General features: G+C 43.5%; 1 protein-coding gene across 1 annotated transcript in view; it reads right to left on the reverse strand.

The window, feature by feature from the left end:
- The window catches only part of LOC310699033 (uncharacterized protein), a 58620-nt gene extending 42870 nt beyond the window's left edge, over nucleotides 1–15750 (reverse strand). The window contains exons 1-3 of the mRNA XM_083520619.1: nucleotides 15149–15750; nucleotides 3654–3726; nucleotides 1911–2028 (exon numbers count right to left, since the gene is read on the reverse strand). Of these exons, the coding sequence (XP_083376745.1) occupies nucleotides 1911–2028; nucleotides 3654–3696 (161 nt within the window). The 5' untranslated portion in view covers nucleotides 3697–3726; nucleotides 15149–15750. The remainder of the gene's footprint in view (nucleotides 1–1910; nucleotides 2029–3653; nucleotides 3727–15148) is intronic.
- Between the last annotated feature and the right edge of the window lie 10574 nt (nucleotides 15751–26324).

The raw sequence follows: 26324 nt of genomic DNA on the forward strand, positions 1-26324 counted from the left end.
TTATGAAGCACCCCAGGGTTCCCCGGAACACAGAGTTGAAATGCACAGAGTTAGACTCACCATTGGATATGCAATAGATTGGATGTAACAGATGTTGACTGGACAAAGGAGACTTTCCAGATGCATCCCAGGCCTCTCCTACTTTTACTGTTTTGTTTTAAGTGTTAAGTGCCCTGCCACTTGGAGTGAAACTCTGACATCTGCATGCCTTGGCAATATGCTACATACTACAAGCTTTCTCTAAAGCATTTTTAATCTTTCTATCTCTTGTGCTACCTGTGTTTAATTTAAACATCTCCTGCAGTACTTTGATCTTATCCTTTGATCTGCAGCGCCTAGCCCTGGGAGAAGTTTTATTAAGATAACCCATAAAACCACAGACACACACGCCTTAGTGGCCTGCCTTCCATCCCTCCTCTCTCTGAAGCTGATGGCTGCATCAAGAGCTGCAAGCACAGGCAAGCCTCACAGAAGAAGCAAACTGGCTGCCCAACTACTGTAGCAGCCAACTCCTTTCTGTGTCATTTAGCAAGAACTTGTTGGTTTGGGGCAGGGATGGGCAACCAGTGACCAACATTCAGGAAAAGTGAGGACTGCAGTCCAACAACATCTGGCAGGCCACAGGTTCCCCATTCTTGGTCTAGGGCCAAGATTCAAAGAGCCCATACAACCGAGGAAAAGGTGGGCTGGTAGACAAATTCATGGAGCATCAATCCAGTAGTGGTTATTAAACATCATTGATCATTAGAAACTCCTTTTCAGAGGCAGGATGACATGGACTGGTTGGAAGCAGAGGAATGGTGGGAGGCACTGGCTGGGGAACAGCCAAGGTGTGATGGCCTGGGATTCGGACTCAGATGATGAACCTGAGGGATCCCAGCCTGCACAGGAGTCCCCGCCTCCAGAACCAGCTGAGCCGGGGCTGGGGCATGAGCCTGAAGGGTCCTCACCTGTGCTGGATCCTCAGGGGCAGGCACCAGCTGAGTCTGCTCTGGCTCCTGAGGTGATGGAGGACTCATTGCCTGCAGGTGCTCCACTCTCAGCCTCGTCAGGGGAAGCTGAGGTTGCCTCTGGGTCCGGTAACCCTTCAGCCTCTCCTGAGCTATAGAAGCTCAGGGAAGAAAGGCAGAGGGAACTAAGTTCCTGCAGGAGGAATGCTCGCCTCCAGGCCAGGAGAGGCGAGTCACCTGTGGACCGGGGCCACCCTATGCCCTAGGGCAGATAAAAGCCAGCCAGCCCCAGTCCCAGGTTGCGGGAGCAACATTGTTGGTAGCCCGTTCCTGCCTGCACCCTGTCCTGCTCTTCTGCCAGAGTTCCTGACCTCACCTGACTCCCTGCCTTGGACCCCGCTTCAGCTTTGATGGACAGCCTCCTCGACCTTGGACTGGAGATGGACCTCACCGCATGGTTAACCCTCAGGACCAGCACACAAGGGAAGAAGGCTTCAGATTGGGGGTGGGATGATGGTGAGTGATCAGAGGGAGAAGAGAGGCTTGGGAGAAGGAGATGTTGGAAGCCGAAGAGGTAACAGGTTTTAGTGAGCAGGGAGAATCTGTGGCAGAGAGGAGTGCAGAAGCAGAAACAGGAGAGGAGGGAGGTCAAGAGGCAGAGATGAGTCAGGCTGGTGAAGAAGTCAGGCTGGTGAAGAAGCCAGTCTCAAATTGCTTGGGGAAAACCCTGGACAGGAGGAGACTTAGGCAGCTGGGGGAAGGCAGAGTCCTTCAGTTTCCACAACTGCCTCATAGTGACAAGACCTACCAAGAAGAGTTGCTGTGCCTTTCGAGGACTACAAAACATGAAGTTTGTCCACGGCAAGTCTCTTGGCAGGCCACAATACCAAGCTGCTGGGCCATGTTTGGATTAGCAGATCACAACAAGATAAAAGCCAAAATGTGTCTCCCCCCCCTTACTTTTCCTCCTCGGGTCTTTTCTTTATCCAGCTGTTATCTTGTAACAGAGTCCTCTTCTTGTTGACCTCATTAATAACTTGTTGTCTACTCTTCATTGCAATGGAAGCATTCTTCGTATCTATTAGTGCACAGGCAAGAAAATTAGAAATTACATACCAAATGTAATTTTTGATCAAATATTTGCATTGTTCACTTTGCAGATTTCATTGATGTGTGCTATAGTTTCTAATAAAATATCTATCTTAAAACAGTAATTAAGAGAAGGAGTGTGAGACTTGGAAAGTTCCCAGATAAACCTCAAAGCTGAAATCAGGGTGGTAGACTATTGCCTGCATGTCACACAACTATTAACTATTTTGCTAGAAATACCTACAGTGCAACCCTGAACATTTCTACTGAGACACAAGCTCCATTGAGTTCAGTGAGATTTTCTACCAGGCAGGTTTGCATGGGATTAGAGCCTGCTGCATGTGAAATCTCTTGCCACACTATACCAGGGTTCGCCCTAAGGATGAAGTCCTATAGGCTTAGCATGTTGATCAACATCGTGATGTTATCTTTCCAATGCATAATTAAAAAAAACAACCAAATTTTCAGTAAACTAATTTTTTTCATTGTCTTCCTCCATAAATGCTTCCAAACAGGGCAGAATTCAATGTCAAGCCATGACAAACGTTATACTGTATCTGTGCAAGCATTTTGACTTGGCTAATGGGACTGTGGCACTTTTCCTACTCCTGCTCCCCCTTGCACTGTTCTGGGGGCTCTGCCAGCCCGCCCTTAGGACCAACTGGGGGAGCATGGGGGTGTGGGGAGAGGAAGAAGAAAGCCGCATGGCACAAGTGGAAGTACTTGCACATGGCTTCCACTTATGGGGCCCATTAGGCGAATCCCATCCAAAGTTCCATACAACATAATACAAAAATAAGAATCAATATAAAACTTTAAAAAAACAACCCTATAAACACATCCCATCCAATATAAGAGGCCAACATATCTAAAACTCTCCAAATTCATCTTATTATTTACTACAGGTCTACTCAAAAGTAAATCTCACTGAGTACAATGGAGCTTATTTCCAGTTAACTGTGTAAAAGGACTCTACTCAAAGTCTGTTCACACACTTGCCATATTCCTTGAAACCTCTCTGAGCTAGTTCCCCCGCCCCACCATAAGATTTTATTAAAGCTGTAATGAAAGCTAAACCTCTCTGAGTAGAAACATTTGCTTTCTTCCAGTTTGCAGCTCTGCACAAATGTACTGTTGTCAGCAAAAGCTCGATATTCAGTACATTTTATTGTATTTTATTGCTATGGCTAGTGGCTGAGGCAAATAAAGATTCTTTTGCGTGATAGAACTTTTAAAAATGATTATATTGCATTTGTGAGGTGCTTCTGGCTGAATGGAAGATATTGACAGCACAATCTTATGCATTTTTGCTCAAAAATGTGTGCAGTGGGACTTCTAGATCCCTTGTAGAGGAGTAGCGGCAGCCATCTCAACTGATCTCAAGACCAGTTTGAAACTCAAACTGGGACCTCATAGCATAACCAAAAAACAGACAAACAACAAGGGCTAATCAGCATGTAGTTAAATTTGAAGTACAGCTGACACAAAATGCAAAGGGCTGGAAGACGTTTTGCCAATCTGTTGGTTTGACATTTTAAAAAGAGGGGGCTATGTTATTCCCCCCCAACCCCTTGACTAAACAGAAGCAGAACAGAAAGAGTGCTAGCACATTACCACTTTTGTTAGGGGCTGATTTTCCTACAGTGAAGGTTGTCATTTTGTTCAGAGGTGCTTTCTTTACGGTGCACTGAAAGAAAGTAAAAATACGAGAGATTAAGTATGGGGTGGTGGGAGGATGGGAGGAGACCCAATCTGGCAAAAGAAATAAATGGCAGGCTAAAATAATGAGCCCACAACTCTTCCTCAGCCTCACTTTCCAGATGCCAGCTTTCATATAACTGAACATAAGAAGAATCCTGATGGGTCAGACTATTTAGCCAAGTATCCTGTTCCCCACAACGGCCAATTGGCCAATAGCCCTTTCCTGTTGTTGCTCCAAGCAGCTGGTATTCAGTGGGATATTGTCTCTGATTCAAACCTGGAGTTACACATAGACATTTTGACTAGCCACAACCCAATACATCTCAAGCAAGGACCCAAGTCCTCACTTAAGCTGTCAGTTCACACAGGCCTCAGATACAAGAATATGAATGGGCTCACTGCATCTCTGAGATGTGGAGGAATGGGAGAGACTCCTTTTCGACAACATACAGAGAAGTCAGCTGCTGAAAGAGAGGTTTCGATATTGGCTTACTGACATTTCCTCTTCAGACAGGAGGCAGGAACGGCTGTCCACCCTCCTCAGCAGCTTCTGTTGTCTTTTAAAGCTGGTATTCCTTATTTGCTCTGCTTTACACTAGTCAGCAGAGACCCTCTGCTTTCTGATTCCTGACCACACAACTATACAAGCACCCGGGAGCTTCTATGCCTTATGCATGACCACCGCTAACTAAAAGTCTGGTGGCAATTTTTAGAAAGGGAAAGAAGGGAACGAGCGAAAGTATCAAATTAAGTAAATAATGGTTGGCTTCAACGTCTCTCCAACTGGCTGGGTACATGTAAGTTTTGGTACTAATGACAAAACAAAACCAGTTTTTTAGATACAGTAAATGACTGTGCCATAGAACAAGGACAAAAACAGGAGAAGAGAGAATATATTCAACGTAATCATTCACACTGTGACTGCAACATTATTAAATTTAAAATCAAGTGCTACTTTCCACTTGGGCAGATGAGGCTTATCAACCTGGGAAGGTAGTGTTAAGTTGTGGGTGAACATATCAGACGACACAGCGATTCTTCAAACAGCTCTTGTTTATTCACAGGCCAGGACAGAACGGAACTGAAGGGTTCAGTCAGCCTGCTTATATAGAGCTCCAGTACAATGTAACTGTAACAATTTTGTAAAACTATCCAATCACTGAATGTCACTTTCAATTCCTTATTTAAATATGAGGACCTGAGTGAAAACTATCTACAGTAGCCCCCTGCTGGCCCAGGGTGAGAACTTCAGTGCATAACAGGTAGCCCTCCTAGGAGAAGGCAAACTCTGATCCTAAACCTCTACAGTGGTACCTTGGTTTACGAACTTAATCCGTTCCGGAAGTCCGTTCTTAAACCAAAGCGTTCTTAAACCAAGGCGTGCTTTCCCATAGCAGCGGGGGACTCAATTTACAAATGGAACACACTCAACAGGAAGCGGAACATGTTCTGCTTCCAAGGCAAAGTTCACAAACCAAAACACCTACTTCCGAGTTTGCAGCATTCTTAATCCAAGTTGTTCATAAACTAAGCTGTTCTTAAACCAAGGTACGACTGTACTGCCTTGCAGGACATATTCGGTAGAAGAAACAGCTAAGGGGCAAACCCTACACAAATCTGGAGTGGAGTCCCTAAGACAGTTGCATAGTGCCAAGTCCTCCACAGGAAACAAAGCAAATGCCAGTAAAGTGGTACCTCGGGTTAAGTACCTAATTCGTTCCAGAGGTCTGTACTTAACCTGAAACTGTTCTTAACATGAAGCACCACTTTAGCTAATGGGGCCTCCCGCTGCTGCTGGGCCACCAGAGCACGATTTCTGTTCTCATCCTGAAGCAAAGTTCTTAACCCGAGGTACTATTTCTGGGTTAGCGGAGTCTGTAACCTGAAGCATATGTAACCTGAAGCGTATGTAACCTGTGGTACCACTGTGCACTGATCAGAAGGTGCCACACAACACCATGTTTTACGCTCCATTCCCAGGGTGTCCTGCAGGAAGATAAAGGGGCACGAGAGACAGACTCTTCCACCAGTTCCAAGTGATTCTAGTTGATCCTTTTTTTCAAAAGAAAGGAGAAAGTTTAAATCGTTTGCTATCACGAGCATTGTAACAACCTAGGCATTGAACAACAGGCCTGAACAATTGTGACTCGTCAAGCTGACTGCAGATCATCAACCTATGGGAGAACAATACATCTCCTGTTTTTAATGCTTGCTGGAGAATGTGACACCAAGGCTATTTCTGAGCATCCAGCAACACACCCAAGTCAGTAGGTAGCAACTGGCTTGGTGGATCACAGATTGTTCAGGCCCTTTCCAACAAGTATTTCATAAAGGACTCTGAAAACAGTATCAGACTGAGGCCAAAAACCTTGGTCCTGCCACACCTATTAATTCACACCTGTCTGCATAAGCTTCAGAATTCTACTTGTTGATCATGAAAATGTTAGCAACACCCTTGCCCTTTCAATTTATGTCAAATTCATTGGTAAAGTGCAACAGGCAGAACATATGACGGGAAGCTTTTCTTCTCACCCAACAACAACAAAAATGTTCAAGCCTTCTGTAAGAAATTGTTTTGAAATGCTCACTGGGCATTAAGCCAACACGGAGTATTTCCTAGTAACCACTCTTTTTATACTATCAGATAAGCTTTGTTGGGGACGGGGTGGGATAGTTGATTTTTGGCTTCAGGTTTATGTTGTTTCGGTAGCTACTGCCATTCCAAAGAACGGCTATACCAAAGTGTGCTTGATCAATTTAAAAGCAACAAGAAAGGTGCTCAATGCTCATTGTGGCTGCTTTTTATTTTTTCCATGCTATCTGAATTAGAGGAATTTTGTTTTTATAAGCATTCGACCCTGGCAAAGCTTTCATTGCAAGACTCCACCTTCACAGACTGTTGACACTCTTTGGTGTGCCAACATATAAATTAAAGGCTCCATGTTGCAAATTTGGACTTCATTTTGCATTTGCATTTCGCTTTTGGTGTTTAGGAGTCTCTTCCAGAATTGTTAATGCTGTCATGCCTGTGCTGTTGTTTAATATTTTTTTCCTGGGGAACCAGTCCTTTAAAAATGATCACTCTGTGCTGCTTTTAAATGTTTGCAATGTGGTATTGCTGTGGTACACTACCCTGATATTTTATGAAGTCTCATTATGTAAATACTTTTCTAAAGGAAGGAAGGAAGGACATTCTTGTCAACTTTATAAACCTCCCAAAGCTATATCAAGTGTGTGAAGAGGCAAACGATCAGCTCCCACAACCCCAAATTACCTCCCAAGTTATTGCTTTGCTTGCTCTGGACCAGTGTTTCCCAAACGTTTTTGGGCAACGGCACACCTGTTTACCGGGAAAAAATCTCGCGGCACACCACCATTAAAGCCCCGCCCCGTGACGTCAGCGCGCAGCGTCACGCCGGGAGGGACGCACAAAAGTTAAAGTTTTTTCCCTTCCCCTTGCCGGGGTGGGAGGAGGCAGCAGAGCGAGGGATTGAGGGACGGCGGCAGCGGCTGTTGTGGTGGTGGCGGCGATAGCGGGCGGAGGAGGAGCCGTCGCCGGGAGTTGCTGCTGCTGCTGCTGCTGCCCGGACATGCCGGCCTCCTCCTCCTCCGCTGTCTCGCGCGCCTCCCTTTTGCGCGCGCTGCCCCGCCGCTTGGCACCAGCACCGCGGAGCCGCCCCCGGCTCGACGCGGATCCTCGCCGCCGCCCCGCCTCTCGCCGCCCGACTCGCCCGCCTCCCTCCCACGGCACACCAGCCGGTGTCTCACGGCACACTAGTGTGCCGCGGAACACCGGTTGGGAAACACTGCTCTGGACCATAGTGCAAGCATTTTACTCACTTTTGCCCTGTTTTCAAACCTTTCTAGTATACAGGACATCTTAAACAATGCATGCTACCAATTTCAGTTTTCAAGCCAGCGTTTGGTATATAATTCCCCTTGACTTGTCTGGGTGTTTTAAAACAAATGGGGAGGGGTGAGGGAAACAAAAATAATGACACCCTCCCCCCAATTGCTTTGATAATTTTAGTGACTAAAGTTGAAACAAACAAAAAACCCATTTATTTCTCACTTGCTCTTATTTTAATTTCCCCAAAGGACACCCAACTAATATTTTTTCAGCATGCAGCTTGGAAATGCTGTAGTTACAGCCCCTCAGGCTAATATTCCTCTGAGCTCTAGCTCATGGTGGGATGATTTGAGATGTAACAATGCATATCTGCCAGATGTTTTGGGATGTTCAATTTACATTGCAATTTCCAAAAGGGGGGGGGGCTTCTGGGAAGGCTGGGGGAACAGTACAAATTGTGACTGCAACCTTGTGACCTGGCAACCCTGAGAGGGCAAGAAAGTAAATGGATGGGAAGGTCTGGATTTTATATGCTGATTTGAATTTTTAGACCCCTAGAAGCAACAAATGCTTCTTCAAACAATGGAAAAAGTAGCTTGGAGCACATTTTGGAGTGTAAAACAAAAAGGCTGAAATAGAAGGGGTTAAGCGCCTCCCCTGCCCCACCTACTTTCCCACCACTGGGGTCTCCTTTTTCTCATGTACTACGTAATTTAAACATTTGGCTACAAGAAGTCAGAAAAGTAATTTGACCTGGTGGCAAAACCCACCCGTTCTTTATCACAGACCAAAAGAAACTGGCACAGATCTACCGTATTTTTCACTCTATAAGACGCACCAGACCACAAGACGCACCTAGTTTTTGGAGGAGGAAAACAAGAAAAAAAATATTCTGTATCCCAGAAGCCAGAACAGCAAGAGGGATCGCTGCGCAGTGAAAGCAGCAATCCCTCTTGCTGTTCTGGCTTCTGGGATAGCTGCGCAGCCTGCATTCGCTCCATAAGACGCACATACATTTCCCCTTACTTTTTAGGAGGGGAAAAGTGAGTCTTATAGAGCAAAAAATATGGTATTTGATAATACTGTGAGTTGTCTGGCTAGCTAAAGATAGGTTTTGATTTCACTGCAGTAGATCTTGATTTGTTTTATCCACATTTGATAACTGTCATTTATGAGGCTATGGTCTCCTGCAATGGTTTAGCTCCTTGCTCTCTGTAAGATTAAGCTCCCAAGTTCATTTATCCCTTTCTCTTCATCCCAAGCTGAGAGATCTTCTGCAGATGCGCTGTCTGATCGATCTACGGCATGTATACCAGTGACCACCAATTACTTGGCCACTACTTCACTTGTTTGTTGTACGCTGGTGAGTCATAGTTTCAGCATGCCCCAGGGTACTCACAATATGACAGCTCCGTGACAGGCACCCTTGTATCCGGCTGACAAACAAACATGAACCCAAAATAGCAAACAATCTTGGGTGGACTCCCATCTCCAAGTCATCGTGATGTGAATAAGCTTACAATACCAGTCCTCAACGGCTGAAAAAATGATGAAGGGCAGTTGCATTTTTGTGTTGCTGTCATGGGGTGTGTGTGTTTTAATCCACACATTTTTAGTTTTGATAACTCCATCCTGTTTGGGCAAGGGAGTGTGGTAATTGGGCGTGGTGATTACTAAAGGAATGATGGCTTTGGGGGGAGGGAAATGAGCTGGCGTCAAGGAGGGATGCAAAAGGTATTTCACATGTGAAGAGTGCAAGTCTGGCTCCAAAATTGGCACGGATTCACAAGGAAAAGGCACGCAGGTGAAATAAGGACCCTGGCAGAGCTATGTTTACCATGCAGATGCTGCTGGAAATGGCCTCTCTGTAATAACTAATCTGTAGTCTGACAGGAAAATTTAATAGGGTGACTACTTAAGCATGGGACACGGGTGGCGCTGTGGGCTAAACCACAGAGCCTAGGACTTGCCGATCAGAAGGTCGGCGGTTCGAATCCCCGTGACGGGGTGAGCTCTTGTTGCTTAGTCCCTGCTTCTTCCAACCTAGCAGTTCGAAAGCACGTCAAAGTGCAAGTAGATAAATAGGTACCGCTCCGGCGGGAAGGTAAACAACATTTCCATGTGCTGCTCTGGTTTGCCAGAAGTGGCTTAGTCATGCTGGCCACATGACCCAGAAGCTGTACGTCGGCTCCCTCGGCCAATAAAGCGAGATGAGCGCTGCAACCCCAGAGTCGTCCGCAATTGGACCTAATGGTCAGGGGTCCCTTTACCTTTACCTTTACCTTTATTTAAGCATAATAATAAAAAAGGGAAATGCATCACCTAAAAAAGGAGGGCAAATGAGGATTTGCATAACATTTGCGCATAAGAACTTAAGAAGAACCTCCTGGATCAGGCCAATCTAGTCCACTATCCTGATCTCAGTGACTGACCACATAAACATTACATGTGCTAGCTTGTACGTATTAGCAAACTCAGACATAATTCTTGTAATTTTTAAAAGAAATATAGTCTTGTCACATCCACAGCTCAGTGTTAGCTGCGCCCACACTGTACATTTTAAGCCGTCTTATACCAGTTTGCTGGTTATATCTTTTCCCCAAAGAAACTATAATCCTTTAAGGGTGCTGGGAGCTGCTAGGAGACCCCTTGCACAAAACCAGAAAACTTCAAAGGTGTGTGCTGAGAGTTCACAATTGCCTGAGACTGTGTATTATTTTGTTTCACACTTCCTGGGTGGAGAATTTTTGGTTATTTTTCCGAATGCATGCCCTGTTGGTCTTAATCGGCATAATATAATCAACAAATTAGAAGGTGGGAACAAACACAATAGGAAATTCCTATGCGCATTAACGGACAACATCAAAGTTGCTCTTCATATACAAATTCAAATGCATTGAGGGGTGGAGTACTCCGATCTAATTTGAATGGGGGGAAATGAATCAACAGCTAAATAATGCTCAAATGTGGAAAAGATATTTATACTGTATAAGTACTGTAGTTCCTATGTAAGCTCAAGTGTGCCTCAGATCGTTTTTGCTGCTCCTACAACACACCCCTGTCCTTATGCCCTTGTTCCTGTGTGATTAGTCCTCGTATGGTTTAATTTTCCACCCATTCTCAGTTTTCACCAATAACTCTTCATATGTTAATCTCTTACCTTCCATGTTTAATTTTTTTTATTGTTATCACATCTATCGGAGATAACCACCAGGGTGTGGATCTTTCTAATAAATTTCTATTCTTGTCCCATACCGCATACAAAGGACCTCTAAATATATAATTAGTGAAACCTTTATGTATTTTCGCCTTGTTATGCCATAGGTAGGGGTGCCAACAGTATCTGTTATTATACCCTTCAAGATCGAGTAAATCAGTGTTTTTCAGAATTATCCATTCTTTTATCCAGCACAAGCAGGGTGCCTCATACTATAATTTCAGATTTGGCACTGAGAAACCTCTTCTCTCCTTCCTATCAGTTAATAATTTAAATTTGATCCTTGATCTTTTCCCTTGCCAAATAAATCTTGATAAAGTTTTTTGCCAATCTTGAAACTGAGATGGTCCTTTAATCACCGGAATCGTTTGAAAGAGAAACAACATCCTCGGTAAAATATTCATTTTAATTGCAGCCATTCTTCCGCTCCAGGATAGCTTCAGTCTATTCCATGCCCTGTTGGTCTTACTCAGCATAATATAATCAACAAATTAGAAGGTGGGAACAATCACAATAGGGAATTCCTATGCGTATTAACGGACAACATCAAAGTTGCTCTTCATATACAAATTCAAATGCATTGAGGGGTGGAGTACTCCGGTCTAATTTGAATGGGGGGAAATGAATCAACAGCTAAATAATGCTCAAATGTGGAAAAGATATTAACACTGTATAAGTACTGTAGTTCCTAGGTAAGCTCAAGTGTGCCTCAGATCGTTTCTGCTGCTCCTACAACACACCCCTGTCCTTATGCCCTTGTTCCTATGTGATTAGACTGAGCAAGGGCCCTACTCTGGCCCTTCACAGCTCCGGACAGGACTTCTCCTTTTAGCCAACAAGGCTTTCACTATCCTCAAGTTCCAGCTGCTGTCCAGCTACCATACATGATGGACCACATTGTACCAAGTTGATTTCCCAAAGTGTACCTCAGCTGTCTATGTGAACTAAATAGCCAGGCTCCTGGGGAGGGAGAGGGAGGCGTGTGAACAGTTGCTAATGCTGGGTTGTAAACTTCGTGCTCCTTGTTCTTTATCGCAGGTCTACAAACAATCTCACCCTGGCCTAATTCTCCCATCTCTATTTTACCTATGACTCCACAAGATTTAATTTCTCGCTTTGCCTCAGGCTCCAGAATCCACGCCTTAACAAATTAAGGATAGTTTCCTGTAGCACTGAGAAAAGAACTTTTCTTTCAAAATTGTGGTGGATGACAAAATCACCACACACAAAAAATAGGGGTTAATTGAAGGGGGCAACATTTAAAAACAAACAAAAAAGAGGTTTACTATAGAGTAGACAATTAGCAGCATTAGAGCTGCTTTTCTTTTATCCCTGCTGAAACTTGTGGAGATTCTAAGTTCTCAGTATTCAAAAAAATAATAATAATTGCTACTGTCCCACAATAAGTCAGCTCAGCCCAGATCTGTTGTAAGGAAAAAATACTGTCCTTTTGGTTCACTCAGGCACAATTCTCCTGCTTCTATCAGCTCCCAGCTCATCCCTTCTGCTGACTGCTCCTCAGTGTCCAGGCTCTGGGCTCTAAGGTGAAGTCTTCAGGACCCTCCCTGGTGGGGGCTCTTGGGAGGAAGGCTCCCATCACTCTTCTTCATCAAGCCAGTCCCTGACATGCTTCACATGTGCCAGGACAAAGAGAAGAGCCCAGTTATGGACCACCAGAGCTGGAACAACCTTCACAGTGATGCTCTATGTGCTGCCCTCTGTGAGAAAGAGAACAAATGGCTTGTGGGTGAATGGTGTGCGCTCTTGGCTGCATGCCTGCATGTGTGTGACATTTGTGTAAATGGATGAGAGAGGACAAGACAATGGGTGGATGAATGGGAATAATGCTGGTGTTGAGTGTATGTGGGCGGGTGGGTGGGTGGGAGACGTTTGTGTGGGAGAAGGAGAATGAATGTATTAAGAAGAAGAAGAAGAAGAAGAAGAAGAAGAAGAAGAAGAAGAAGAAGAGGAGGAGGAAGAGAGAGAGGGGGGGTTGCACCCTCAAGGAAATGCATCCATTAACTTCAAAAAGATTACTCACCCCTGCTCTAATGCCTACCCTCCAACATTTCTCCAATGAAAATAGGGATGTAGGGATGTCCTATTCCAATAATAATAATAATAATAATAATAATAATAATAATAATAATAATAATTAATACCACGTCCATCTGACTAGGTTGCCCCAGTCACTCTGGGCAGCTCCCAACATATAACAAAACTTTTAAAAAAATAAACATTTTAAACTTCCTTAGACAGGTCTGCCTTCAAATGACTCAGGGTTCAGATATCTTCATACCCTCCAACATTTCTCCAATGAAAATAGGGATGTCCTAAGGAAAAGCACGGCATTCTGGGATCAAATCAGAAACTGGTACATTTTCTGTAAATTTGGGACTGTCCCTGGAAAGCAGGGATACATGGAGGGTTGCTAATGCAGTTTTTAGGATAGCACGCTGAAAGTACTTTGTAAAGTACTTTATAAAGTATATAGAATGTCAAAGCTTTTGTAAAACAGATTTAAAACAGGTGAAAGTCACTGGCAGCAGGATCCCCTAAGCAAGCATATTCTGATCCTTTTACATAGAGGAAATCATAATAATAGCCATTCTAACTACTGGTGTTTTAAGAAGGGCATCTTCACACTTTCAACTGCTGAGGCAATCATTTAAGCCATGTCAATGCCTCATGCAGCAAACAATATGTAACACACTGATGTATGCACATCTTTAGATAACCAGCAATAAAGATCTGGTCAAAAGCAACTAGGCAGTGGCACCCAAGTCTATGGGGAGCACTTAAATCGGGTTTATCCATTACTGTAAATGCCCCCAGCTTGCAATGCAGCAGATAGAAGAATCAACCACAGAAAGGTTTACACCACTTCAAGAGCTCTGGTTTGCCAGCAACCGTGTTCTGTAGTAGCTTAATGTGCATAGTAGTTAATACTATGGGAGTCAAAACACTGTTTTTGCAGAACAGTTAAGTAGAGAGAACAGAAACAAAACCTTCTCAGCCAAAAGTTTCTCAGCGTAACCATAAAGACAGTTAGGGTCTCCTTTGCATTGGTGTGTTAAAAGCTGAATTCAGCTCATCATGGTGGTGGGCAAATAGTCATGAAACTAAATAACCATCTGCTGTATCTCTGGACTTCCTTCCTCAAGCGGACTGTTGTACTAGACAGTCTACAAAAGAACCCTCCAACTCTATGGTTAAATGAATCTGGGCCACCTACAGTAATCAGAGGCATGTGTAGTGACAGGTTGTAGTGACTCTGAGAACAGGTCTTCAGGGCACACAGTTAATTAGATTAGGCCAAAATGGCAGCTAACTACATGCATGTTTTAGAGACCAAACTGATCATCAGGCTTCAATCTCATCTCACAGGTTTCACACCCTAAATAGCATTTTTGCAGGCAGACATGTATTCTGTTTTGCACATAAGGAATGACGTATTTAGTAAAATATGATCATCATTATCTCAGTCATGGGAGATTACAAATACAAAAGAGAAGGTTTAACGACCCAGTACAAAAGTGTAATGCTGAAATCACTTGTCTATTCATAGCAAAGCAAGCTTCTGGAACTGGTTTTACAGGATCTGGGTGGAGAGGATTCTGCCTTGAAAGAAATTAATCTTTAAAATTGTACATAGCCTGAAATCAGCTAGTTAAAGATGACAAAATTTTGATTTGTGTGAATTTGTTTTCCTTCAAACACTCCTGTGCTTCAAATGTAAATTGTTTCTGCACGGTGGAACATTTTGTACAACTTGAAACTTATTTCTTTGTTATTTTGAACAAAACAAAGCAAAACACCTTCCTTCAAAGATCTGCTACATACTTGCAATAAAGCAGAACTTTTAATCCCTGCCATCCACCCAATTTATTTCATACTTTGTTTTTGAAGACATGTCTGATTTCTATGTTCCTTCCTATGAAAGGAATGTACTGGTACATTTCCACCACAATGCACATAAGATTAACATGCGTAAAATTCTACTCCTTCGACCATCTTCCACGTGTAAAAATAGATAAAAAGATTAAGCTGTTTTCCTTCCAGGGTGAGTGTACACTAGAGTTATCATTTAAGCAAACAACTACAAATTAGAGAATCGTTTGAACAAGCAAGTTTTCAAAACTCTAAAGCGATTTTGACACCCCAGCTTTTGTGTAGCCTTTCAGAGGTTCCATCAGATTATACAGAGGTATGTGAAGCAGGAATGTGGTAAAAGAAGAATAAAACCAGTCCTCAAAACTGAAGTTGGCTGCTGTAAGTCCAAACTCACTAGAAGAGTTTGGCCTGTAGCAATTCCCAGTATGTATTAAAATCCATGCTTACCTCTTCAAACCATGAATGAAAAGGTCCAGAACCCGGCACCCAGTGGTCTCTGTTACGCAGTTCAGTTTACAGAAGAGCAGGATCGTCCTCCATCTGAAAGTCTTAACAGCTTGGAGGCTTCTCTACCAGAGGCTGACTCATTCAGGGAGGAGAAAGGAGGTGCAGAAGAGGGAGTTCACCTTGCACAAATACCAGTTCAGTTAAAATCCACTGGCATATTTTTGTACTCTAGTCTCTGCTAAATTCTCTCCTGTGATGCAGAGACAGATCACAACAGACAGCAAAAAACATACAGGTTGCTAACGATAACAATACATTTTTGTTACAAGGTGCCTAATCCCATAAAAAACAACAAGCCAGTTGTCACTGAGCAATAGACCTATCACTTTAGTTGGAAGTTGAATGTATATATTTTTTTTAAAAAAAACAAAAAACCCTGCCAAGCATGTGAGGAATCTTCAGGGCAGTAACCTGAGAAATTTACACACTGCAGTCCTATGTCTATTGCCTGAAGAATTTCAGTCGTTTTGCTGAAGCCTTCATAGAAGCTGGCGTTGTAGGAACTCCAGAAGAAAACTTGCTCTGCTCTGGAAAATCAGGTTTAGCTATTAAGCAATCTGAAGTATAACCAAATTAAAGGGCTACAATTGCTGTTTGTATGGAAACAGATACTTTTATTTATGCACTTGCTCTCCAAGGATGTAATTCTAATTGATGAAGAAGGTGGACACCTCATAGAGGATGTGAGGCAACCAACATATGATGTCAGATTATGCGCTATCATTCAGCATTAAACACCCATGCCAAGAGGTGAGCCAAACAAATATATAGCAAAATAAGGCATTCTGGAGCCTGCTGTGAGGTACAGTCATACCTCAGGTTACAGGCGCTTCGGGTTACTTCCGGGTTTCGGCAGTCATGCATGGGCAGAAGTGCTAAATCGCATTTTGCGCATAAGTGCCGAATCGCAACCCGTGCATGTGCAGATGTGCTGCTGCGGGTTGCGAACGCTGTGGGTTGCGAACGTGCATCCCACACGGATCACTGTATTTAATGTTGCATATATCTCATTTGATTAAAATAAATCCTCAAAGTTACTGTAATTCCTGATTTTTTAATTGTTTTCCGTTAACCTAACATAAGTAAGGGGTTACAGTGAGGGGGGAAAGTATTTGACCCCCTGCTAAATTTTCCCGTTTGCCCTCTGAGAAAGAAATGACCAGTCCATAATTTTAATGGTAGGTTTATTGTAGCTGTGAGAGACAGAATAACAACAGGAAAAACCCCTGTTTACTTTTTTCTGCCATGACTGTTCTCAAAACAATTACTTCAGTTCAACCAACTTCAAGGTCAGAGCTACCAACTCTTATTTCTTTCCCTCGGTACTGGAAAATTTCACTTCCAAGCCCACCAGCTATGTCTCACTAACTCCCAAAATTTACAGCGTTTATACACAAAACAATTCAAAAACTATATATGCACAAGGTTAGAAATATCTCACCCAGGAAAGAAGCAAGGAAAAAGGAGAAAAAGAAAAAGAAAAAGAAGAAGGAATTTGACTGTTAAATAGCTTTAGCATCTAACTCTCCTTCTGCATTGGAGACCTGTTCTGGCATCTACAAATAATAGTGGTAACGCGGGTGGCCCTGTGGGTTAAACCACAGAGCCTAGGGCTTGCCGATCAGAAGGTTGGCTGTTCAAATCCCCGCATCGGGGTGAGCTCCCGTTGCTCTGTCCCTGCTCCTGCTCCTGCCAACCTAGCAGTTCGAAAGCACGTCAAAGTGCAAGTAGATCAATAGGTACCACTCCGGCAGGAAGGTAAACAGTGTTTCCGTGCGCTGCTCTGGTTCGCCAGAAGCGACTTAGTCATGCTGGCCACATGACCCGGAAGCTGTACGCTGGCTCCCTCGGCTAATAAAGTGAGATGAGCGCCACAACCCCAGAGTCGGTCACAACTGGACATAATGGTCAGGGGTCCCTTTACCTTTACCTTATCTCTGTTTTGGTAGCCTTAGTATATGTTGTAACTAAGTTGTGGCATGAGGTGCTGAATATAGCAAAATGAATCAGAAATTCTAGGCGATCTACTGCAAATCAGTCTGAGATCTACCAATCAGTAGATCCAAATCCAAGTCCAACCAGGGGGCATTGGACAAAGTGGACTTCAATATGAGAAATATTTGTTTTTACCCATGAAACTCAAAGCTGGGCAAGCCACATTGGCAGCATAACCTGCTTCACAAGGTGGTTATAAGCAGGTTTAATTGGGGGGGGGGGATTATGCTATGCTGCCCTTTGGAGGAATGGCAGGATACAAAAGTGATTGATACACACTCTCTGAGCCTATTCCTGGAAGGGAGGCTGCAAGCTATTAATAGAACTGCAAATGCAAGAGTGAATTATATGAACCTAGAACGTGTATATCTTGTTCCCAAGGCTTTGTGCTTATCTTGAGGAGAAATACGCTCGTCTTTAAGTTTCAGGTACGCAGCAACAGCATGAACTGAGCCACACCTTAATCCATACAAGAGAGAACACTGAAAGAGTGGTCACAGGTTGGCAAACACATACTTCAGATGCCAAGAGAGCCTTCAGTGACAGCGAAAAGGCTCCTGGCGATACATTTTATTCCCACAAGTCTCAGCAAAGTTCACATGCCAAAGGCAGAAGGAGAATTAATGAGATTGGCTGGAAATGCCATGAATACTCACAGCACCCTGAACATCAGCCTATTCACTGCAATTTTGCAGTGGCTCTTGTTTCAGACACTGTTGGACTTAGTAGGGGCTGAGATGGTAGGAGTCTTTGGGTCCATATAGGAATTAGGGTCTTTCTTCGTGGGTACATTAGCAAAGGTGGTGCCTAGGAACATTGACCTTAAAGAATACCACCGCCTTTGCTTTCCAAAGAGTAAAAAAGACAAACCAGCTACACATTTATGCATTTGCTGACATTTATGTCTTTACTCAGAGCACAAAGGTTAAATGAGTAAGCGTGACTATACTTCCCAAACATATGTTTATGTATTTTATAGTGCACAGTGTTGCCATGGACAATTAGTAACTGGGATTAATTAATAAGTACCACTGCACAATTTTTGCCAAAATGCATATAATGACAACCAGCATGTCTTCTGAAAGGAGGAGTTTACTTCAGGACTGAATCAGGATTCCTAAACTAAGTTGGCCCATATCCTTAGTTTGCACTGGCGCTTATTATCACACAGGCAAACACAAGCGCATCCCAGTAGAAAAGCATATATTACAAAACAAAACAAACAAAAATGTGCAGGTGTAAAGGGAATTGGGGTTGCTTGTGCGTAGATGTAGCTGATGCTCTAGGCCAGTGTTTCCCAACCACTGTTCCGCGGCACACTAGTGTGCCGCGAGATGTTGCCTGGTGTGCCGCGGGAAAAATTAAAAAATTCGAAAGATAGCTTCATATCCGGAGAGGCGGCGTTCAGGCGAGTTTTAATTTTAATTTTCCTTCTCCCACTTAATGCCCCACGCTCGCCCGAGCAGCTTGCAGTCCTTGGTAACCACGGCGACCCGAGGGAGGGGAGGGAACAGGGAAGTCGAGGGCGGCGGCGAGCCGCGATGACGTCAGTGGGCCGCGCCGCCTCGCCCTGGTACGGTGTGAGAGCCCCGGCTAGTGGCGCGGGCTTCGGAATAAGTGGGATCCGCGTGCGCGAGACCGAGATCGCGGGTAAGGAGCTCAGCCCTGGGCAGGAGGAAGCGGGGCCGCGCGTGCAGGCCACATCCCCACAGAGAGCGAGCCTCCCCCGGCCCACCACTCCGGGCAGGTCCACTCGCATGAGGGGGCGGCGATGGCGACGGCCAGCAGCTTGCCTGCAATGCCATCCCTCGAGCAGGCGAGGAGCCCGGAGGCTACCAGATGCGAGTCCTCTTTCCCACCCTGCTCGGGAGTCCAGAGCACTTGGTCGCATTCAGGATCTAGAGTGGGGAAGCGGGGCTTGTGTCTGGGCTGGACACATTGGGCTGCCTGTGCCGCTTGACCTGCGGGGAGAAATCAGGGTGGGAGTCACGACTGTGAGGCAGGGCTGCCAAGTGTGGCAGAAGAGGACACGGCCGTCGCACCTGTCCTTAGGTAGGAGCTTCTTCCATGTCGACCTGCTGCCCTAAAGTCTTGGCTTTTTTCTTGGCTTTTTGGTGGTTGGCACAGAAGGAAGGCAAGGGGGAGGGGAAAAAATTGAAACTTACACTTCCGTGCATCCCTCCCGGCGTGACGCTGCGCGCTGACGTCACGGGGCTGTAATGGTGGTGTGCCTCGAGATTTTTTTCATGAAACAAGTGTGCCTTTGCCCAAAAAAGGTTGGGGAACACTGCTCTAGGCAACGTTCCCTGGCTAAACCTTTCCCTGGCTGGACAGCCCTTTCTCCGTGGCTGTGTCAGTCGCTGGCAGAATCCGTCAGTGGGCGTTTCCTGAACTTCTTCCAACATAAAAACTCCTTGACACCAAGTCTCCGCCTAGACTCCCTGCGCGGAAGTCTCCTGCGCAGAGTGGCCGTGGCCAGCGGAGGTCCTGGACTCTCCCCGCTGGTCTCTGTGGAAGAGTCCTGGAGCCCTGTCTCCGAAGTCCTTCCCTGCTCCCCTTCCTCCCCGGTGTCACGCTGATTTCCTTCCCCAAAGGAAGTGTTCTCTCTCCCTCTGCTGGTCCCTTCTCCCGCATCATTGGGGAGCCTTACCTCCACTCTTGCCTCCGATGGCAGTTTCCTGACAGCAGGCAACCAGTCTACATAAACAGTAGATCATGTGTTACAACTGTTTCCGCTCTACACCAGTTTAGACTGCAGATGGGGTAAGCCACATGAATTAATTGTTCACACCACACACAAAAATTCAGTTCCTTTTCACTGAAGACCAGCATGCTGGACTGGAAATAGCATGATGTCTAACTGTTTGTGGTCATGCAGATTTTTACATGGGATAGCATTCTATAATACAATTCCTTACCTAAAATTTTGAAGTGGGACAGTCCAGGAAGCATTTTATCAAGTGACATGATGTCTGTGAAAATATTCCTGTTAGGTTGATTTTATGCGGGTGGCACTGTGAGTTAAACCACAGAGCCTAGGACTTGCCGATCAGAAGGTCAGCGGTTCGAATCCCCACGAGAGGGTGAGCTCCCGTTGCTCGGTTCCAGCTCCTGCCAACCTAGCAGTTTGAAAGCACGTCAAAGTGCAAGTAGATAAATAGGTACCGCTCCGGCGGGAAGGTAAGTGGCATTTCCGTGCGCTGCTCTGGTTCACCAGAAGCGGCTTAGTCATGCTGGCCACATGACCCAGAAGCTGTCGGACAATAAAGCGAGATGAGTGCCGCAACCCCAGAGTCAGTCACGACTGGACCTAATGGTCAGGGGTCCCTTTACCTTTACCTTTAAGTGCTACTGAGATCAACAAAACCTACTTCCAGGCTGAAGCCCACAGTATCTGAAGTATTTTATTTCTACTGAATCTTTTTTTATCATGGCTATAGCTCTCCCTGGGATGATACTGCAGATACTACAGAGCCAGCCGTTGATCTGCAACCTTCAACCAGCCTGTGTGTTGGCTTAATTCCTTGAGGAAAGAGACTTGAAAGACCACTGATAGATTATCCAGAGCAGGGATAAGGAAGAAATTTGATTCAGTTTGTATTTAAAGGCAAATCTTATCAAGTCTACAGTATGAGAACCAAAAAGACCAACAACAGCTATACTTTGAAATGTGGCACTTATCTGAATTTTGTGATGCTTTTCTCCAAAATAACATATTAGGGGAAAGTGTGCATAAAATTAATATGTTAGGTCTAATTGTTCCAGGTCAGTTAGCAACCCAGAAGTTTTTAGATGGGTAAGAGAATACCACCTCATCTGCACTGGCCTCTGCAGTCTGGTTGGCCTCTCTGTAGTTCTCTTCAGTCAAAGAATAACCAGATTTAGGGTGGTGCAGGTGGTTCCCCTGCACAGGGCATGGAGCCGAGGGGATGTAAAATTGAGAAGATCCAATATGGAGAAGATCCATATGAGGGCACCAAATCTTGGCCTTGCACAGGGTGCCACATTGCAAAAGATTACCAAAGTCTGTCCCTGGTCAAGCCTACTTGGTGGCAGCACACAGATTGCATTCCTGCCTGACTTTCTTCAGGTCACCAGTTCAAGGATGCTGGGCAAATGTCCTGGAATTGCCTTGAAATGGAGCAGAACCACATATACGTTCTCAATGGACTATAACCTGTCAACCTTCATAGAGCGCATGGGGAGTGAACAAGTCTGGGCAAACATCCCAGGTTGTTGTAGAGTTCTCCACACTCCGTAGGCATCTTTCCATATATACGTTTATACATAAGCTACAAAGATGGGCCTAGGTCAAAGCCCTCTTCACAGGTTAGCCTCCATGCATAGGCGAGATATGGGGTGGGTGTCAGAGCACTGTGCCACATGGCCTAATGGTTCTGCTCATGCACCATTGTCCCTGCCCAATAAGTCCCACAGGTTGTTCCAAACGTCTGAAAAGAAAGCCCACACACATTCAGCTGAACACATGAGGCTTCCATGCAAACAGGAGCATTGCACAAATAGGGTTCCAGCTCCGACACGGTGCATTCAGTCTCCCTGCAGAACCTCACTTGCAAAGAGAGCTCTTGTCTTGGTCCAGCCTGAAGGAGGAGGTATTGGCCATATGAAAAGATATTTAACCTTCATTTTTTAAGTAAGAAAATCCCAAAGTTCTTAATCTTAACTGGAAAGCGCTTAGATTGGAAGATGAGAAAAATCTCAGCCGGTGAACTGTAATGAAACTTAAATAACATGACTGACTTGGGTGTGTTACTGACAACATGTTGCATGACAAATCACCAAGTTGGGTTTTACTTGATCTGCAACTTGCTTTCAGTGTGTGTGGTTCTCAGGGAGCGGCCAATACAGGGCAGGGTAAAACAGGTTCAATAACATTTCGTCGTCAAGCCTGAAGCACAGCATTTAATTCATTCTCTTCTACTCCCAGCATACAAAATAAACGATGGATGCCAATGTAATAGGCTGGGCCTTATCCACACTGGTGTTTTGTCTTGGAGTGAGACACCACTTTATACAGCACTACTAACAGCAGACAAGTGTTCAAAGCTACTGTCTTCATGTGTTAATCTTGCCCCTCTTGAAATGTTTCCTGTTCTGTGGAGGTTAGTGCACCATACTGCAATGGTTTAGAAATCAGCAATGTTAGTTTTTGCTTGGATTCTCCTTTGAAGAATAGACAGCTGGAGTGTATTTTTGTTGTTCTTAAGATAAAAAAAGCAGTCATAAATCTACATTCCCTTCAAGAAAACTAATCACCTGTTGCGTAGGGGAAAATCCACTTTTTTGTCGTCATTCTTTACTGGAGAAATAATGAGCACTTTTCAAATGCTTAAATTATGTGTTTTTTTGGCCAGAATTAGTTTTACCAAAGGCTGCTTACCAAAGCCAGGACTAGCAGCAGGGATACGTTAATTATAATGTTCAGTAAGGTGTAGAGAAGAGGAACAATTCAGCCAAACATGAACTCACGCAATTATGGGAGGACAACTCTGCTTGAAAGATACATGTTCTCTTTGCATTATGTGTACCTATTCTGTTCCCTGTACAAAACACTTGAAATTCCTCACAGCTCAAGATGCAATTACCTTTCTGCAACTCACGCCTATAACACGCTGAAGCAGACTCCTGTGTTTCTATCCCAAACCAGGTGTGTTGAAAATTTTCTAGTTGGGTCAGAGAATTTCCTTGGCAAAAACATAATTCCTAATGGATTGAGAAAAGGGGCAAAATGTCCTCACTGCTGGACAAATCATTGGAACTACGTATGGACTTGTTTTTTTATATATATATAAAATTTTTATTGGTTTTACAAAATTTTTAAAGACAGACAAACACGTAAAAAGACATACAAACACGTATAATTTCGTAACATTTTTTCATAAACTTCTTTTCCGGGACTCCCCTTCTGCATCCCAATGTCCAAAATATTTTTTTTAGCAACTTCTAAATATTCCTTTCCAACCTCTGTCGTCTTAATCTTTTCTATAATCTTGTCTCATAACACTGTATCCCTTTCTTCCTGAAAATCTCAACATTCTAACATTCATCAAGTTTATAATAGTCCTTAAGGTAACTTTTAAATTTTCTCCATTCTTCTTCCGCCGTCTCTTTTCCCTGATCACGGATTCTGCTTGTCATCTCAGCCAATGTCATATAGTCCATCACCTTCATCTGCCATTCTTCCAGAGTGGGTAGATCTTGTGTCTTCCAATACTTTGCGATGAGTATTCTTGCTGCTGTTGTAGCATACATAAAGAAAGTTCTATCCTTCCTTGACACCAATTGACCGACGATGCCCAAGAGGAAGGCCTCTGGTTTTTTAGGGAAAGTACATTTAAGTACCTTTTTCATTTCATTATAAATCATTTCCCAGAAGGCCTTAATCTTCGGGCATGTCCACCAAAGGTGATAGAAGGTACCTTCAGTCTCTTTACATTTCCAACACTTATTATCAGGCAAATGATAAATTTTTGCCAGCTTGACTGGGGTCATGTACCACCTGTAAACCATTTTCATAATGTTTTCCTTTAAGGCATTGCATGCCGTAAATTTTATACCGGTGTTCCACAACCATTCCCAGTCAGCAGACATAATGTTATGGCCAATGTCCTGTGCCCACTTAATCATAGCCGATTTAACTGTTTCGTCCTGTGTATTCCATTTCAGCAGCAAGTTATACATTCTTGATAAATTCTTAGTATTGGGTTCTAACAATTCAGTCTCTAATTTTGATTTTTCCACCTGAAAGCCAATTTTCCTATCCTGTTTGAAAAACTCCATTATTTGGTGATATTGAAACCAATTTTGTACTTTATGTTTCATTTTCTCATGACTTTGTAATTTCAATTTATCTCCCTCCTGTTCCAAAATTTCCCAATACTTCGGCCATCCGACCTCCATATTGAGTTTCTTCACTGCCTTAGCCTCCACTGGTGACACCCATCTGGGGGTTTTGTTTTCCAACAGATCTTTATATCTTATCCAAACATTAAACAGTGCTTTTCTGACAATATGATTTTTAAAGGCGCTGTGCAGCTTAATTTTATCATACCATAGATATGTGTGTCAACCAAATGCATTATTGAAACCTTCCAAATCCAAAATGTCTGTGTTCTCGAGGAGCATCCACTCTTTCAGCCAGCAAAACGCTGCTGCTTCATAGTACAATTTTAAGTCCGGCAGGGCAAAACCCCCTCTTTCTTTAGCATCTGTTAATATTTTAAATTTGATTCTGGGTTTTTTGCCCTGCCAAACAAATTTCGAGATATCTTTCTGCCACCTCTTAAAACATTCCATCTTATCAAGAATCTGCAAGGTTTGAAACAAAAATAACATTCTAGGCAATACATTCATCTTAATCACTGCAATTCGGCCTAACATTGACAGTTTCAAATTTGACCATATTTCTAGATCTTTTTTAATTTCTGACCAACTTTTTTCATAGTTATCCTTATACAAATTCAAATTTTTAGATGTCAAATAAACCCCCAGGTATTTCACCTTCTTAACCACCGTCAAGCCTGTCTCCTCTTGGAATTTCTCCTTCTCCATATCTGTTAAATTTTTTCCTAAAACTTTAGTTTTTTGTTTATTCAACTTAAATCCGGCTACCTGGCCAAACTGTTGGATTATTTCTAGAACCTTTTTCGTACTAGTGTTTGGCTCTTGCAAAGTCAATACTAGGTCATCTGCAAATGCTCTTAACTTATAATGTTTAGCTCCGACCTGTACACCTTTAACCTGCTGGTCATTTCTGATCATATTCAGCAACACCTCCAGAACCGAAATGAAAAGCAATGGGGAAATTGGGCACCCCTGTCGTGTTCCTTTTTCTATCTTGAGTTCCTCAGTTATTACATTATTTACAATCAACTTAGCTTTTTGCTCAGAGTATATTGCACCCATACCATTCTCAAAACCTTGCCCTACCCCCATCCCATGAAGGTTCTTTCTCATAAAACTCCAAGAAATATTGTCAAAGGCTTTCTCCGCGTCCACAAAGATCAATACTGCTTTAGAGTTTATATCCACCTCTAACTTTTCCAAAATATCTATTATGTTCCTTACATTGTCTGCTAGGTGCCTTTTTGGGAGAAAGCCTGCTTGGTTCTTATGAATCTTTTCCATCAACACTTTTTAAAATCTTTTTGCCAAAATGTCTGCAAAAATTTTGTAATCCACATTAAGCAGTGATATTGGGCGGTAGTTCTTCAATTGAGTCTTTTCAGTCTCTGTCTTTGGTATGAGTGAAATGAACGCTTCTTTCCACGATTCAGGTGCCTTTTTTCCCTCTAAAATCTCGTTACAGACTTCTTTTAATGGTTGAATCAACCACTCCTTCAGAGATTTGTAATATCTGGAGGTCAGTCCATCTGGTCCTGGAGATTTGCCCAGTTGCATATTCTGAATGGCAGCCTCTATCTCTTGCTCTGTTATTCTCTGATTCAGATCCATCTTACTTTGATGAGAGATTTTTTGTAATCCATATTTGTCAAGGAATTTGTCTATTTCTTCTTCATTTTGCGGTCCTTGAGTATAAAGTTTTTTGAAATAACTCAAAAAGCAATTTCTAATCTCATTGGGTTTAGATATGTTTTTTCCATCCACTTCTAGGCTTGTAACTATATTTAGTTTCTGTCTTTTCTTCAATTGCCATGCCAGAAGTTTACCACATTTATCTGCCGATTCAAATGTCTTTTGTTTCATTTGCTTTATCTTCCATTCAATCTCTTGGTTCATCAATTCCATGTATTGTGTTTGGTATAACTTAATCTCTCTCAAAATCTCCTGGGACTTTGGCTTTGCTCTTAATTTTTTCTCTCCTTCCTTTATCTTTTCCAAAATCTTTTCCTTTTTCTCATTCTGTTTCTTCCTCTTTATTGAATTTTGTTGAATTAAGAAACCTCGCATCACAGCTTTACTTGCGTCCCAGATCACTCTTTTTTCTACCTCGGCCCTTAAATTTATTTCAGAGTAGTCCTTTAAGGTTTTTTGGGCCTTCATATGAATCTCCTTATCTCTAAAGAGGGTGTCATTCACGTATGGACTTGTTTTTGGACAAAGACCAAACACATAAATAAAAATGGTACGTAGGCTCAGA

This window comes from Podarcis liolepis, assembly GCF_965112155.1.
Source record: "Podarcis liolepis genome assembly, contig: HAP1_SCAFFOLD_36, whole genome shotgun sequence".
Taxonomy (NCBI): domain Eukaryota; kingdom Metazoa; phylum Chordata; class Lepidosauria; order Squamata; family Lacertidae; genus Podarcis; species Podarcis liolepis.